Source organism: Solea solea, chromosome 21 (assembly GCF_958295425.1).
Source record: "Solea solea chromosome 21, fSolSol10.1, whole genome shotgun sequence".
In the NCBI taxonomy this organism is placed as follows: Eukaryota; Metazoa; Chordata; class Actinopteri; order Pleuronectiformes; family Soleidae; genus Solea; species Solea solea.
Genome location: NC_081154.1, coordinates 5,391,218 through 5,406,624, shown reverse-complemented (window position 1 = coordinate 5,406,624; position 15,407 = coordinate 5,391,218). Strand labels below are relative to the sequence as shown.

Genomic DNA, 15,407 nt, shown 5'->3' with positions numbered 1-15,407 from the left:
GCACCAAAAAAACCCCAACATGTTGTGGTTTCCATTAACATTTGCATAATGAAACACATCAATGAGGATTTAAATTAATTGCACCTTTAGGGTGACTGTTTATTTAAAATAATAATAATAATAAAAAAGAATCGGAAAGTGACTTTTTTGTGTTCAAGTTTCCGCGCATGCGCAGTTGCAGTGGAGCTACAGAGGCTGACAAACCATGGCTGCGGACAGTTCTCTGCTGCAGTCGCTGGTGGAGGAATTTGTCTCTGGACTACAAGACAGCAAAGCTAAAGACGCAGCAACTGGTAAACAAGTCTTTGTTTTTATTTGTCTCTCCATGTCTACAAAGGTGCTCGCTGTAAAAAAAAACAAAAACGTTATTGAAGCCGCTAAGCTCCAGCGGATGCGGCATGATGCTGTTACTAGCTAACTTAGCAGCACAACATCCTGTGTGGTGTTTGGCCTCATGACACACACACACACTGAAAACACACACTTGTTCACTTTATCACCCCAGCAGTACCAAGTGAATGTGTTAGTAGTTTTTAATGTCACTGTCACATAACTAGTTTTTATTGCTAGTTCTTTTAAAAGATGTTAGCTTTTGTGTAAGTGTCCGTGAAAGCATACTGTGGCTGAACTCTGGACCTTTGAACTCTAGTGAATCTATAGGTAAATAACCAGCAGAGGGAAATCCTCGTGTGTGTTCTGCTCAGTGTTCTTTTTTGTGTTTTTTTGTTTTCAGCTGTCAAAGATGGACAGTTCACCGTTCTGCAGCTGGTGGAAGCACTGGGGTGAGCTGTCAACCTCCTCTGAAACACAACACCAACAATTATTAGAGAAAAAACTGTCAAAATATCTGGCTAGTAACGTATGTCCCTTGAATATGTCAGTGTTTGCTGCTCACAAACAAGAGAAAGCACTCAGCAATAGGCGGGGACACTCTCGGGTACACTCTGTAACAAAACAATTTCCTTCGGGATAATAAAAGGATTCTGATTCTGGACTGGTCGCCAGTCCATCACAGGGCCACATAGAGACAAACAACCGTCCACTCTCACACCTCAAATCCTCAAATCTGCATGTTTTTGGACTGTCGGAGGAAACCGGAGAACCTGGAGAAAACCCATGCACACAGGGAAAACATACAAACTCCATGCCGAAAGGCCCTTGTTCCGACCGGGTTACAAACCAGTGGGTCATCTTGCTGCAAATGCCAGAGAATACACTCAACAATCTTTAAAAATAAAATCCAGTATCTGGAATCATCAAATCATTTCTTCCTCGTGCCATAAACGACATCCCCTGAAGATTTCACCCAAAATTCGTCCTTTATTTTTTTTGCGCGGTTGTTATTTTGCTTAAAAACAAACTGTAGTCAAAAAAATAACCTTCTAGGAAGAGGTTAGTACAGAAAGAAATCAGAAAATGCACAACTTGTATTCAAGAAAACGTCATCCATATCCCTCCTTTTTTGAGTGATGCTGCTCACAGACAAACAAAAAGACAAAAAAGCCTAAAAAGTAACCTCTTTCGTGGAGCTAACTAGAAAACGTACCTTTGAGTGTCAGTCCAGTCTTCTATCACACAAGATTAACAATTGTTTTAAAGAAATTCATATCTAAATCACTACTAAAATAAAATTAAAAAACCCTTTTGGGTCAAAACGGACACCCCTATCAAATTGAGGTCTTTGCTCTGAAAAACAAAACAAACATGGGCAAAAACATATTCTTTTTGGCTTTGCTAATAAGAAGAGGAACAACAACTTGACAGCACTGTCGAGTCATTTTATCTCATGTAATCTGTTTATGGTTTTGTCACATGATGTAAGAGAATAGAGGTTGTGGGACTAAAGTGTTAATTTGATGAAACCTTTACGTTTCCTTCTTCATGTTTATCTCAGACTGAGTTTGACGAGTACTCAGCCTCACACACGAGCCAGAGGAGTCCAGCTGCTGTCTGAGGTTTTGCAAGAGTGCTACGGAAATCTCACCGAGAAAGAAGGTACACGTCACTGAATGAATCCCCAAATCTGATGATGATGTTCTCAAATGTCTTCTTTGGCCCGCAAATTATTTCTTTGCTAGATGGAGAAAAGAAACCAGAAAATATACTCATTAAGAACTTGTTTTATTTAGAAACTGAATGTTTAAGTTAAGCAGTGTAATGTGTCATTTGTTGTTATTTGTTAATTTTTTATTAGATAGAAAAAACAAATAAAAAACCAAACGTATCGGCCAAAAAATACTGCATTCACATTATTTAATAATGTCTTCATGTCTCCATGTCTGTCTCCCACAGTGGAAGTCCTCATTGCGTTCTATGAGAACCGATTAAAGGACCATTACGTCATCACCCCGTCTGTCTTACAGGGACTCAGAGCACTGGTGAGTCTGTCCGTTATAGATTTTCATCAACTATGTGTGAAAACACCCTGTGGTATCATTCACTAACTGCTAAATTTCAGATGTGGCCCAGCAGAGAGTCACGCAGACATTTAGTTTTTTGTGTGTATGTTTATGTATTTTCCAGACAAAATGCACGGCGCTGCCTCCTGGCTCAGCTGTGTCTATGCTCCGGTCTTTGTTTCAGGACGTTCACGTGCAGGTGAGGTTCATCCTCGTGTTGGAGTGAAGAGTTGCCACAAATTAGGTCGTCATTGGAGTCAAAATGTTTTGGTTTTATAAATACAATCATAGCTAAAAGATTAGGGTTTTTTTTAGCAGTCACAGTAACTGATCAAGTTTCTTCAACGTGAACATTTTCTGGTTCCTTTGCTACAGTTGACAAAGAAATAATTAAAACTGAATTTAAAAATCATTTTGAGGTTTGGGAAACACTTTCACACATTTTGTTGACCTAACACATACTCGCTTAACCAAGAAAATAATCGACAGATTATAAATATGATAATAATCGTTAGTTGCTTCTCTACCATCCCCACTAAATTGCTCTGAAATTGAGGCATTGTTAGTAAATAAAACATGAATATGGCTTTATTTTTGCAGTCTCTGATGCTGGCAGAGAGATCATGCGTCTACACCATGCTCATCAACCTCATGGAGACGAGAGAGGCTGGTAAGAGTCTTGTTTCGTTGTCGGTGTGATTCCGGACGAAGTCAGAGCTGAATTAAAGAGTGATTTTTCTTGTGTGCGATCGATCGACAGAACTGAAGGGTTTGGGCTCCGATTTTGTATTTGGCTTCGTTCAGTCCATGGACGGTGAGCGGGATCCTCGCAACCTCCTGCTCGCCTTCCAGATCGCAAACATCATCATCCAGAGAGGCTACAATCTAGGTATCAACTCCTCTAGTTTCTTAAAGCTTGTTTATGTCCATGCTTTTCAGATTTTGAGCTGATCCTGTTTATTTCTTCTCCCACGTCTCAGGTAAATTCGCAGAGGAGCTGTTCGAAGTGACGTCCTGCTATTTCCCCATTGACTTCACCCCCGTAAGTCCCTGTTTACTCAGCTGCTTTGGACTGAGGGCTGATGAGAGTGGGGAGTGTGACAGACAGAAATGTCATCAGCCACTTCCTGTGGCCCGAGACAAACTCTGTAGGAAACAATAACGCAACGATTTGTCACACAATCGTCCCCCACATCTCTGCAATCATTTGTTGACTCTCTGCGCACAAACATGATGCATATCAATATGTTAACCTGTCAGTGAATGGCTGTTACCTCACCAAAAACAAATGGTAGAATAAATGTCCTTTTATATGAAGGTTAGCTTCTTGTATTTTGGAGTTAAAAGTTTTAAATCAAAAATACATGTCTATTCATCCAGTTTGAGAAGATTAAAATGCTTCTAGTGTAACTATAATTTCAAATGAAAAGATTAAAAGATTTTTTTTGTATTCAACTTCTATTCAACCAGGGTTAAAAATCTCTTTTGCAAGACTGTCCTGGCCAAGAAAGGCTGAATAGGGTTTAGACAGGATGAGGTCACAACTATTTTAAACACAGAAATAGAGAATAAAGGATCAAAATAATACGTTAAATGTATGGGTTATTTTCAACAAATTCAAAGTAAAGTGCAATCAGGCAAAACATCTACGACCATATTTTTCACTCATTAAAATCAAGAAACGTTTTACTTTTACTAAAGATACCACATTTATTAAAGTAGATTAATTGGTTTAAAATTAATTGAACATTGTAGGACTGGGCTACGATACTGTATATACCGTCGCTTTTGAAGATGAGATATTTTTCTTGAAATGTTTTCCTCTGTCTGTAAAATACGATGTGTAGGTCAGGACAATATTTAATCTAAAAATGATATTTCGGTACACTTTTTGTCTTGAATAAATATTTTAATATCATCCAGCCCTAAAACCTGTGTGTCTGAGACTAAAATGATTCTTACTGCACAGTTTTTTCTGATGTAATGGATTTAGACGTTTTGAGAACATTTGGGTTTCACTTGACGGCGGCCTTTTGGCTGTTAATGTCCTCGTGTGTGTTTTCTTTGTGCTTTAATTGCCTTTTTACCTTCTTCTTTTATCTGCAGCCTCCTAACGACCCTCACGGCATCACCAAAGAGGAACTGATCGAGACTCTGAGGTCCGTCCTTGCCGGGACTCCGAAATTTGCTGAGGTACTGCCTTATTAAATTATTTATTTTTGGAGATTCTTTGGCTGTCGGGGGCCTTTTAATGATTAGTGTTTATTTTCTGCACGGTTACAGTTTCTGTTGCCGCTCATCATCGAGAAGTTGGACTCGGACGTACAGAGTGCGAAGCTGGACTCGCTGCTGACTCTGGTGAGATTCAAGTAACATTTCCTGTGCACATTTCATCCATCGAAACCCTTGAAATCGAATATAATATCACTTATACTCATTTTGTCATGTAATCAGTCAAGAGTAGACACAAATGCTTGTACATCTACATTTATTAATAGTTTATTGTATTTTAATGCACATACTATTAACAAACTTTAGTTTATATACTGTCACACTTACATTTTATGTCTTTTTATTGTAATTTGGTCTGAACATACAGTATTTCAGTTCTTGGCTTAAGCCACTGTAATATAATTAAACTAATTTCTCCCTGGCATCAGAATGGTATTTCAGATTCTGATCAGAAGTAAATTTGAATTTATTTATTTATTTTTTTCAGACTGCCTGTGTGTCACAATATGAACACAAGGACTTTGCAGATTTTCTCGAGGGACTGTGGACATCACTGCGCAGAGAGGTTTGTCTGGAACCAATTTATTGTAGAGGCTCCATAAAAATACTGTGTATGATTTTGTTTTGTTTATGTTTGTATGTGATGTGTACATCTTGTTGGGACATTTTTGTAAGTGTGTATTTTGTCAGTAGAAGCTCTTTGCAGGTGAAAAATGTCTTTTCACTCACTTCAATCCTCAACAACAGGAAAGATCTTTGTAGACTGACAATGAAATTAGTTTAGTCCATTTTTATTGCATTAGCTTGTCTTATTTAGATGATTTAAATTATGATGAGGGGAAAGAGCAAAGTCGATGATTCATCAGGAGTGACCTCAACTCAAAATACAGAGGTAAAGAAGTCGACAAATCCAGTTTCTCTCACTTTTAAAAGCCAAGGAAACAAGATGAAGTCTGTGCCAAAGATGTATGATGAGGTTTTTTTATCCTGTTCTCTAGAGGAAAAACTACATGTAATCACATCTAACAAATCAATCACAAACACAAACAAGCTTCTGGTGTAATCACACCTGACTGCGTCTGAAGCTAAAGTTTGGTCTAACTGTTTTGATTGCAGGTGTTTCAGACTTCCAGTGAGAGGGTTGAATCTGCAGGCCTCGCCGCTATAACCGCACTCACTTCCTGTCTGTCTCGTGCGGTGCTCAGCTCTGACTCTGAAGACTCGCTCAGCACCTTCCTGGATCTTGTTCTCACAGGTGAAATGCCACACATCTAAATATGTATTTTTAATCACATTTGTTTTTAAATTATTATTATTAATAACCTTTCACAACCACCTCACATCAAGTAATAAAGTAAAATAACCTTTATTTGTATTGGGGACAGTGTACAAACAATAAATTAATCTCAATAAAGGGAAAGATGCTTAATAGCAGATTTAGATTCAGGAGGATGAGACACAAAGTAGTGAATATAAGCAAGACAGTATCCAGAATCCAGTAGATTATTACCAGTTAACTCATGTTGACAAGTAGCATCCGATTAATCTGGCTAATATTTTCCATTTTTTATTCCCCCACATTTCAGATTGCAAACACCACCTATGTGAGCCTGACCTGAAGCTCGTGTGGCCCAGTGCCAAACTGCTGCAGGCCGCATGCAGCGCCTCCACCAGGGCGAGCCACATTGTCACTACAGCCGTCATGCCTTCTCTCCTTGAGCAGTACAGCAACAGGACACAGGTACATCCACATGTCTCTTTACTTCATGATAAAATTAATTGTCCATTTCATGTCAATCTTCATTTGAATTTATTTGTTTTAAATCCTTTGATCAGTGTTTTAATAAATATGTAATTTCCTGCATCCTCTGCAGAAACCTTGTGGGTATATTGTGGTCAAGTCTTGCATGATCACAAACTATTAGCTTCACTCAAGGGGACAGTTTTGTTTTTTGTGTCCTCCCTCGATTTGTACCAGAAACCTGATTTATTCTACGCATGTGTGAAAGTACAGCTACTTCCTGTTGCTGCTATTGTCTTGAAACAGTTGTTGTTGCCATTCGCCATAAAATAAAAGAACCCTTAACCCCTAATCCTTAACTAAACCCTGAATGTGTATTTATTTTATAAGAATAACTACTAAAACAAAATATAACATGATTTTATTTTTCCCTGAAACAGTTTTTTGAAATAGTTTTGACAGGAAGTTGCTGCACTTCACACATGCTGGACAACTTGGTGATTACTTCAAACTGTCTGATGTGATTCTAGGCTGTACTGTATATTTTGAACCTGAACCTGAGGTTTTTTATGGTTAAAGTTTAAAGTATCACCGCAGGATCTACTGTTAAGTTACTCAAACCACTTTAGAGTCCAATTTTTTATCTAAATATATTCATATTTTTAATGATTATGGTTGGAATTCTTCAAAAGAGCCACATTTTCTATTATCTGCAGCATTAATTATGTGCAAGTCTCTTCCATTACTAAGCAAAATAGGTGAAGAAACATCTTTAAATATATCTTTAAATAATTGTGTGCTAACATTAGCTCCTACTTGATGTTGCTGTTGTAAGAACCAGGAACTCTATAAAAAACAAGATGTCCTTATTTTGTTCCCCCTGTGTGAGCAGTGTTCGCAGAGACGGACGTTACTGGAGGTCGTGCTGAAATTCATTCAAGCAGTAAAAACCAGTCAGTCGTTAGAGAACGGTGAGTTTTCTCATCATATGTGATAAATTTTCTCCATAAGTGCTCAAAAAAGCAAAAGGAACTTTCTCTATAATATTGTAATATAACTGATTGTCTGTTGTTAAATGTCAAGAAGGAGCTTTAAAGATGTATTTTGAAGCATGGTTTTGTTCATTTATACTGTTCTAAGTTGTTCTAAAGGATATTTTTAAGTAACATGTTGTGTTTTTCTTGCTCCTCATTAGAAGAGAGCGTGTTTATAGATTTCCGCGCGTCTCTGTGCAGCACCGTGTTTTCAGCTCTGTCGGAGAACAACTCCAGTCTGCAGGTCACGGCCACCTCCCTGCTCACGTCACTGTCTCAGCAAACGGGTGAGAGACTGTCAATCTCTACTTAATCTAAACCGCTTTAATCCGAGTCAGATTTTTTATTTCAGTCATGTTTGTTTTGTTTTTTTTATCCTCTGTCAGGTTTGCTGCTGGACTCTGATATTGACCTGGCTGTAGATCATCTGATTAGGCTGCTGCTGACGGAGAACAATGACAAAGTCAGGTCTGTCTTAGTCATATTTACTCTGACGTCTGTTTAATTTCTTCATTTATTAAAAATCACTGTTATTTTTTACTGTAAAACCTGCTCATATTGAAATTACTAATACAAAACAAGAACAACTGGTTTTAACATTCAGTCTCACTATTTGTTTTGGTTCACTACAACTCAATACAACAATATCAGATGGAAAAAAACATTTATACAGCAATATGTAACATGTCCTTAATCACTGAAATCTGATTATTGATCCACTGGCACCAAACATAGATATTTTAAATGAAAGGAAATATGTTGGTCTAAACAGGTTTCACCCCAAATTTGTGTTAACTGGTGGCACCTTTCAAAAGAACAAGAGTAAAGTCAACGGAAAGCATCGTTACCTACGCTTAAATAAAAGAATAAATGAATGATGCATCGTTATTCAATTGTCTTTCAATATGTCAAACCCATAATGTGTATATTTTACTGTATTCTGGGTATTATTTGTGTTTATCTTTTGTTTTTTTTGCCTTGATTTACTTTATATTTTGACTGTGAGACATGGTAATGTGTATTATATTGCATATCATATAGTAAATTTCACAAACTATTCTCATAACTTAATAAATCTATTTCATTTTTCAGCTTAAACTTGAATTTTTTTGCTCCCTATAACAAAGAAATCATAAAAACTACTACTTTTAAGTTTGTGTGTCATCACAGTTTCATCATTTCAGTTGTTAAAATAATTGATAGATTCATCGGTTATGAAAATAATTGTCTTCCACTTGTGTGTTGTCGTCCTCCAGTCTGGCTGTGGTAGAATGTGCCGGAGCTTTATCAGAGCTTCATCCGACAGTCTTTATCACTAAACTGATCCCAAGACTAAAGGCGGAGATGTTTGCTGGTAAGTCAAAGTAATAATATTGAACCCATATGTACATGAAAATACAAAGGCTACCCAAAAACATTTAAAAAATGTCGCCAAATTACAATAAAATACCCCTTTCTCTCCTCTGCTCAGAGCCGATGGATCAAGACGACAACAGAAAATCGTCTGAGCAGCCTTCCCATCATGCAGTGCGTCAGCGGTGTTTGTCTGTCTTGGCAGCCGTGTCCATCAAACCCAGTGTTGTCAAGGAGACCACGCCTGTCCTCCTGGACGTCCTCAGTTCAGCACACACAGGTGAGGTGATCTGGAACTGGAAAGACTTTTTGTTTCTTCTTCTTTTTTCGTGGTTTCTGGTGTAAACTGAAATCGTAATGTTTCATTTGAACTCGAACTGTAAAGTAAAGCCATGATTTATGTCTTTTAAACTAGGTTTGATCGTTAAGCCACGACCTTGAGGGGTCACCTCACTTCATGAATTGTTTATGATTGACACATATGTTTTCTCTGTATGTGTGTTTGTTTGTCTAGGTAGCGTCAGGTTCTCGGTGGATGAAGTGGTGATGACGTGTCGCAGCCTCCAGAGAATAGCAGAGCAGGTTCAGGACACTGAGGAGACGGGACAATGTTTCCATGAAACCATCGTCCCGCAGCTGCTCTCCCTGGCTCTTCAAGCAGCTCTGCAGGGTAAACTGATCCACACATGGATGGTTTTAAACGATATTGGACTCTTTAGACAGATATGCTGCTATATTGGTAGTGCTTGGGCCAACTATTGATACTGATATATACATTTTTCCTCGCACCCAGCTGCAGAGGTCATTTAGTCTCTCAGTCTTTTTTATAAATCGGGTCATTGAAAGTGACTTATTTATGAAAGAAGTTAAGGTGATATTTAGGTAAATGTCTCCCTTGTTTGTTACGACACCGTCACTTACAAGTCGCCCTCCCATCTTAAGCTGTGTCGGCACAATTCGCTCCTTGAATTTGAGGGAATTGGTGCTGGAAAATCCTTGAATTTGATATGTATGAAGGTCTGGGAACCCCTGTTGCAGCAGTCAGATATACATTTTTTTTCATTGTGCAAAGCGGGTGTAAGTAAAAACAGTCATATTGGGGGATTTTAAAGCCAATATCAGCAGATATTGTGCTGATAATGTTGTGCATCCTTAGTTTTAAGATTAATGTTGATGTCATGATCACACTGGTTCATTATTTGGCAGGTGAGGAGTCCTCTGGTCATCGTAGTCCTCTGGTAGAGGAAGAAGTTCTGTCTGCCGTGGCTTCTGTCATCAGTACTTCCTGCTCCAGGCTGCAGCCACAGTCAGTACCAGCTCTTGGTTCTTCTGGTTTTGTTTTGTTTTCTTTGTTTAATTTTTTTAATGAGTAAATTGTGTTTAATCCATGTTGGCGTGAGTCAGAGTTTCTCTTTCAAAGCTGAAAAACACGCTAAACCTAATTTTCACACCTGAATGCGCCACAGTTTCCTTCTCACTTTTTTCCTCTCTTTGTTGTTGAAGCGTTGAAGGCGTTTTTTCATGTGGTTTCCTGTGTGTTTCCGATCACCAGGTTAGCGGCGCAGACGGCGAAGAGAACCGTCTCTCTCTTCTTGGATGACGACGTCTCCTTTTTGCCCGACAACTCCTTCCCCTCACACATCCAGCTGCTCAAGGTCTGTGTTTCTGGGATTTTTTTGTTTACATGTATATGGCTGTAGAAAAGGTATCAAAATGTGTGTACGTGTGATTTATTTTTATATTTATTACAAGTTTTGCTTCTGAACGACTGATTTTCACCAGTATTTGATACCAATACTGAGTGTTGTATCAGTTAAACCCTAATCCTGCAAATCCTGATCGTGTGATCTTGATCTTGATACTGAATAACCTATCAGCTCATCCCTAGCATCAATATTTTATCGCTTATATTAATTAAGATTTGGATTATCTGAAGTTTTCCATTATCCATTTCCTCCTGTCACTTACTGTATGCCTGAACATTGTGTTAAATTCGACTTGTAATTTCCCCTCAGAAACAGCAGGGGGAGTCATGGAGGCAGTCTCAGCTGGTTTGTCTGCTCATGGGCTGTGTGTGTTCACTACCTCGCAGTGTAAGTTTATTTAAAATACTTAAATTCTGCTTAATTCTGTTTTAGCAGCTTTACTTTGACACTGTAATTTTGTGTGTGTGTTACGTAGGTGGAGGTTCCTCAGGTGGATGAGCTGCTGTCACAGCTGGAAGAGATGAGCTGCAGCTGCAGTCACATGCTGTCGTATACCTCGGCGGCAAAGTGCTTTGCTGGGCTGGTCAACAAAAGATCACAGGGTCAGTGCGGACCTCTCAAACTCTTTTCTGGATTAAATACAACGCTGTGGTTCATGTTGGGGCTGGATATTATCATCAATATCATGACATAAGACAAGATTTTGGATGTTTTCATATCGTGATATGGGGTCTTTGATGTTTTTTACTGGGTTTAAAAGCTGTTGAATTACTTGCATTATGTTTTTTAGTCATTTTTTATAATATTTAATCAAATATTAAATGAAAACATGATTTCAACATTAGATGATATAAGAAAATCCCACTTTTAAGATGGATTATTTGATGGAATATTTGTGGTATGGCTGAATTTGACCACAGTTATGAGCTAGGGCCAACTATTGAAGAGTTAAGAAATACACCAGATATCATCTAAAATTAAAGGTGACAACTATATTTAAAAAGAATATACAGAAATTGCTGTATTTTTTATAGGGTAGAAGTTTTACTTTTAGAATATATTAATTGTATTTTCAATGTTTTGTTACTGCACAAACCTCTAAAAGGAGAACTTTTCAACTTTATATCCAGATATGTGTCTCATGTGGCCTAAAAATATCAGTATTATTTGTATGACCCAGGCTTATTTTTCATGTTTTTGTTTTCTTCAGGTGATTCTCTTGACAGTTTAATTCAGAGGATGATGAAGAGAGTGTGTGGAGAGCTGGACTCTACATCTTCACCTGTGCGCACTCAGGCCTTTACCCTCATGATCTGGGTGAGAAGACGTACTGTCAGCTGTTGATGAGTAAATTTAGTTAATTGATGTTTTAAATATCTTTTTTATATATATACAAGTAAATACAGAACTTTTGTATTTATCTTCAGGTGGCCAAAGCTTTGCTCCTTCGATACCATCCTCTCTCAACATCACTGACTGACAAGGTAAATGTTGTTATATCCTTTATTTCTCATACTGCACTCATTTTACCTGAAACTGTAAAAAGAATACAAACAGGATTGACTTTAAAATGTGTATTATGTCATTGTAAAGTTATATTTTAGTGAATCGCTCACAACGTTTAGGGCCCTGTTTAAGGTTTTTAGGCAAAATCAGACTCACATTTCACCTGCAAAACACGGACTGTGTCCTTGGAATGTTTTAAATGTGGAAATTAAGTCACTAAATTGATGAGTCAGCAAGTAAGTCAGTAATTCATTAAATCAGCAAGTTAGTCAGTGAGTTATCAAGTAATCAAACAAGTCAGCAAGTTAATGAGTAAGTCTACAAGTCAGTATGTTAATATGTGATTCACTAAGTAAGTAAGTTGCTAAGTCAGTCAGTAAGGCATTAGGTAATTGATGAGTTAAGTTAGTACAGTTAGTCAATTACGTAGTTAGTTAGTATTTAAGTCTGTAAGTTAATAAGTAATGTAGTAAATGAGTGAGTAAGTCAGTGAGTTGGAGAGTCATTAAGAAAGTCAGTAAGTTAGTTGGTGAGTCAGTAACTAAATCATTAAGTCAGTCTGTTCGTCTTTCTCTCATTCGTCTTTAATCGTTTCTTTCCTCTGTTTCCTCTGAAGCTCTTCACTCTGCTGGATAACTCTGATCTCGGTTCCATGGCAGCAGACGGCTTCTCGCTCCTGATGAGTGACTCGGCAGATATCCTGAACCGGGGTTGCCACGCCGACGTCCGCATCATGTACCGCCAGCGCTTCTTCAGCGAGAATTCGCCCAAGTTGGTTCAAGGCTTCAACGCAGCGCAGCCAGGTACAAAGAAATCATGATTTACAGATGATGTATTCTTTATTCATCTGTCATCACTGGTCAATTTCATTCACTGTGTCTCTTCGTTCAGAAAAGAAGTCTAACTACCTGAAGGCTCTGTCCAATATTGTCAACAAACTGCCAAAGCAGGTTCAAATCACGGAGCTGCCAGCAGTGAGTAAAAACACAAACTGTTCAACTCTTTATGAAGCAGTCTGAAAGCAGCTGGTTCGTCATTAACATGCTGAATGTCGTCTTTTCTCCGTCCAGCTGCTGTCTCTGCTCCTGGAGGCCCTGTCCTGTCCCGATCAGGGCGTCCAGCTGTCCACGCTGTCCTGTCTGGAGCCCGTCCTCATCGACCCTCCGCCTGCTCTCATCCAGCAGCTCGAGGCTTTGGTCAACAGGCTGCAGACCCTCATCTGTAGTCCTGCCATGGTTAGAGAAACGTACCAATTTTACTGTCTCAGACTTGTTTTAATCATGGAAACAACACTTAAAGATAGTAATCAATTAATAATCCATAAATTGGATAATATTCAGAGCATTATACTGTGTTTTTATCAGTCATTCCCTTGTGTCATCATGTTAGTTAATTAACCACCTTTGTTTCCCGCAGAGTGTACGGATCGCTTCACTGCGTTGCCTTCATGCTCTCTCACACTTCCCCACACACGAGGTGAAATAATCCACGTTTTAGATGCAGATCATTTCCTCTCAATAATAGTCATTGCTATTGAGGGATTATATTCATCTGAAAGTCTTGAAATTCTTTTTTTTTTTTCTTCACCTTCCCAGATTCTGCCGTTTCGGGCCCGGGTGCTGCAAGCTCTGGGTCGACCTCTGGATGACAAGAAGCGGCTGGTGAGGAGCGAGGCGGTGCAGGCGCGAGGACAGTGGTGAGTCAGCTGTGTTTTGTTTTGTTTTTTTAATGACTTTTTTCTCAGAATTACAATTTTCTGACTTTAATCTCAGAATTTCAATTTTGTGACTTTAATCTCAGAATTATGACTTTTTTCTCAGAATTTTAACTTTAATCTCAGTATTCAGATTTTTTTTTTTCAGAATTTTGACTTTCTGATTTTAATCTCAGAATTCCGACTTCCTGACTTTAATTTCTGAATCAACTTCAATCTCAGAATTCCGACTTTCTGATTTAAATCTCAGAATCATGACTGTAATCTCAGAATTATGACTTTTTTCTCAGAATTCATGTTTTTTTTTTACTCTTTCAAATGATGCATTTACATGTGGCCCTAATACTCATGTCTCTATCTGATGTTTTGTGTAGGTTCCTTGTGGGAAGTCCTGGAGGAAGGTGATTTTTTTTTACAACCTTTCCTCTCCTCTCTCCTCTCTCCTCGACCTCCAGGACCAACATGTCTCCCTCCTCAGTGTAACTCCAATCCGCCGATTTAGTTTTTAACCTTTTTACTGATGTTACTTCCTGTAGTGACTTCCCTCTTTCATGAACGCACAAAGAAAATGGAGCAAAAAGTCTTTAAGGTACAACGATGAAAAGACTAGTTGATGAATATTAATGTGAAACGTTTACTTTCTCTCTTCATGAGTTTGTGCCAAAACATTTTAGTTTTGTTATAATTTAAAAGAACCAGTGTGTATAATATTTAGGAGGGTGTATTGATCGAAATAGAACATACTACCCATACGTATGAATGTGTTATCACTTTAAAATAAAGATAATTTAGTTTTTGTAGCCTAATATCCCCTTTTTATGGACTTTAAGCAAGGGCCGCCATCTTGTGCCACCATGTTTCTATGGCAACCCAAATAGACAAACCAGCTAGGGCTAAGATAAAATCATGTTAGGGGTTAGTGTCAGGGTGAGGGATTTTTCACCGGGTAGTGACAAACTTACCTTGCAAAACAAGGAAGAATGACATCCTTTTTTGGTGTGTGTAGGCCACCGTAGTTCCCCGAAATGTTTGGGAATGCCATGAGTTTAGCGGAGGATTCCTGTATTTGTTACAATCTGTAGTTGCACCACTAGATGTCACTAATTATTACACACTGGTGCTTTGTGTCATCATCACAATGAAGTAAAAGTATTTTTAACATCATTTTTGTTAAAAAGAAATGTGACAAAGTTCATCTCTGAATTCATTTAAAACCACTTTATATGTGTTTAACATACATGTACATGTGAAGTGTATGAAGAGAGAAAGGAAATGGGACATACGTCATCTATTTTTGTGTTTTAATTCAACGTTTGTGCGTTCAAACTGAATCCTGAAACGTCATTTCACCATCTCAGCTGGTGAGTTTGATTAATGTCACTGCGTGTGCATCAGCCGGGTGGAGATAAGTCTTAATTGTGTCCATGTTGAGATTAAAAGTTATGTCCAACACATGCTCGCTCAATATCCAACCAGGCATTGACGCTGTTGATCTCAGTTTCTGTCAAGTCATGTCTGTGAGGTCAATTTATGCCAAGGAAATGAGACAATAATATTATATGAATGTCTAACTTAAGATGTCATTAAAGTGTTTTCTTTATAATCACACAAACGACTTGTAGTGTTGTTTTTAATGATAAAAAAAAAAACCTTTAACCTCAGAATTCCACATTTTTTCTCAGAATTCTGACTTTCTGACTCTAAATTATTCTGAATAATCTC

The 15,407-nt window shown here is 38.1% G+C and overlaps 1 protein-coding gene across 1 annotated transcript; it reads left to right on the top strand.

Moving 5' to 3' along the window:
* Positions 1–183: 183 nt before the first annotated feature.
* On the top strand, positions 184–15,297 carry mms19 (MMS19 homolog, cytosolic iron-sulfur assembly component). Its single transcript, XM_058620883.1, has 31 exons — positions 184–293; positions 734–782; positions 1,895–1,995; positions 2,293–2,378; positions 2,524–2,598; positions 3,000–3,069; positions 3,160–3,288; positions 3,380–3,441; positions 4,506–4,592; positions 4,683–4,757; positions 5,119–5,196; positions 5,748–5,886; positions 6,218–6,372; positions 7,265–7,343; positions 7,568–7,693; positions 7,793–7,874; positions 8,663–8,760; positions 8,878–9,039; positions 9,274–9,429; positions 9,966–10,065; positions 10,312–10,414; positions 10,775–10,852; positions 10,941–11,067; positions 11,676–11,782; positions 11,893–11,949; positions 12,588–12,774; positions 12,863–12,945; positions 13,042–13,206; positions 13,388–13,447; positions 13,567–13,667; positions 14,060–15,297. Exons 1-31 carry the CDS (start codon positions 206–208, stop codon positions 14,088–14,090), a joined length of 3,096 nt encoding a protein of 1,031 aa, XP_058476866.1. The 5' UTR covers positions 184–205; the 3' UTR covers positions 14,091–15,297.
* Positions 15,298–15,407: the final 110 nt, after the last annotated feature.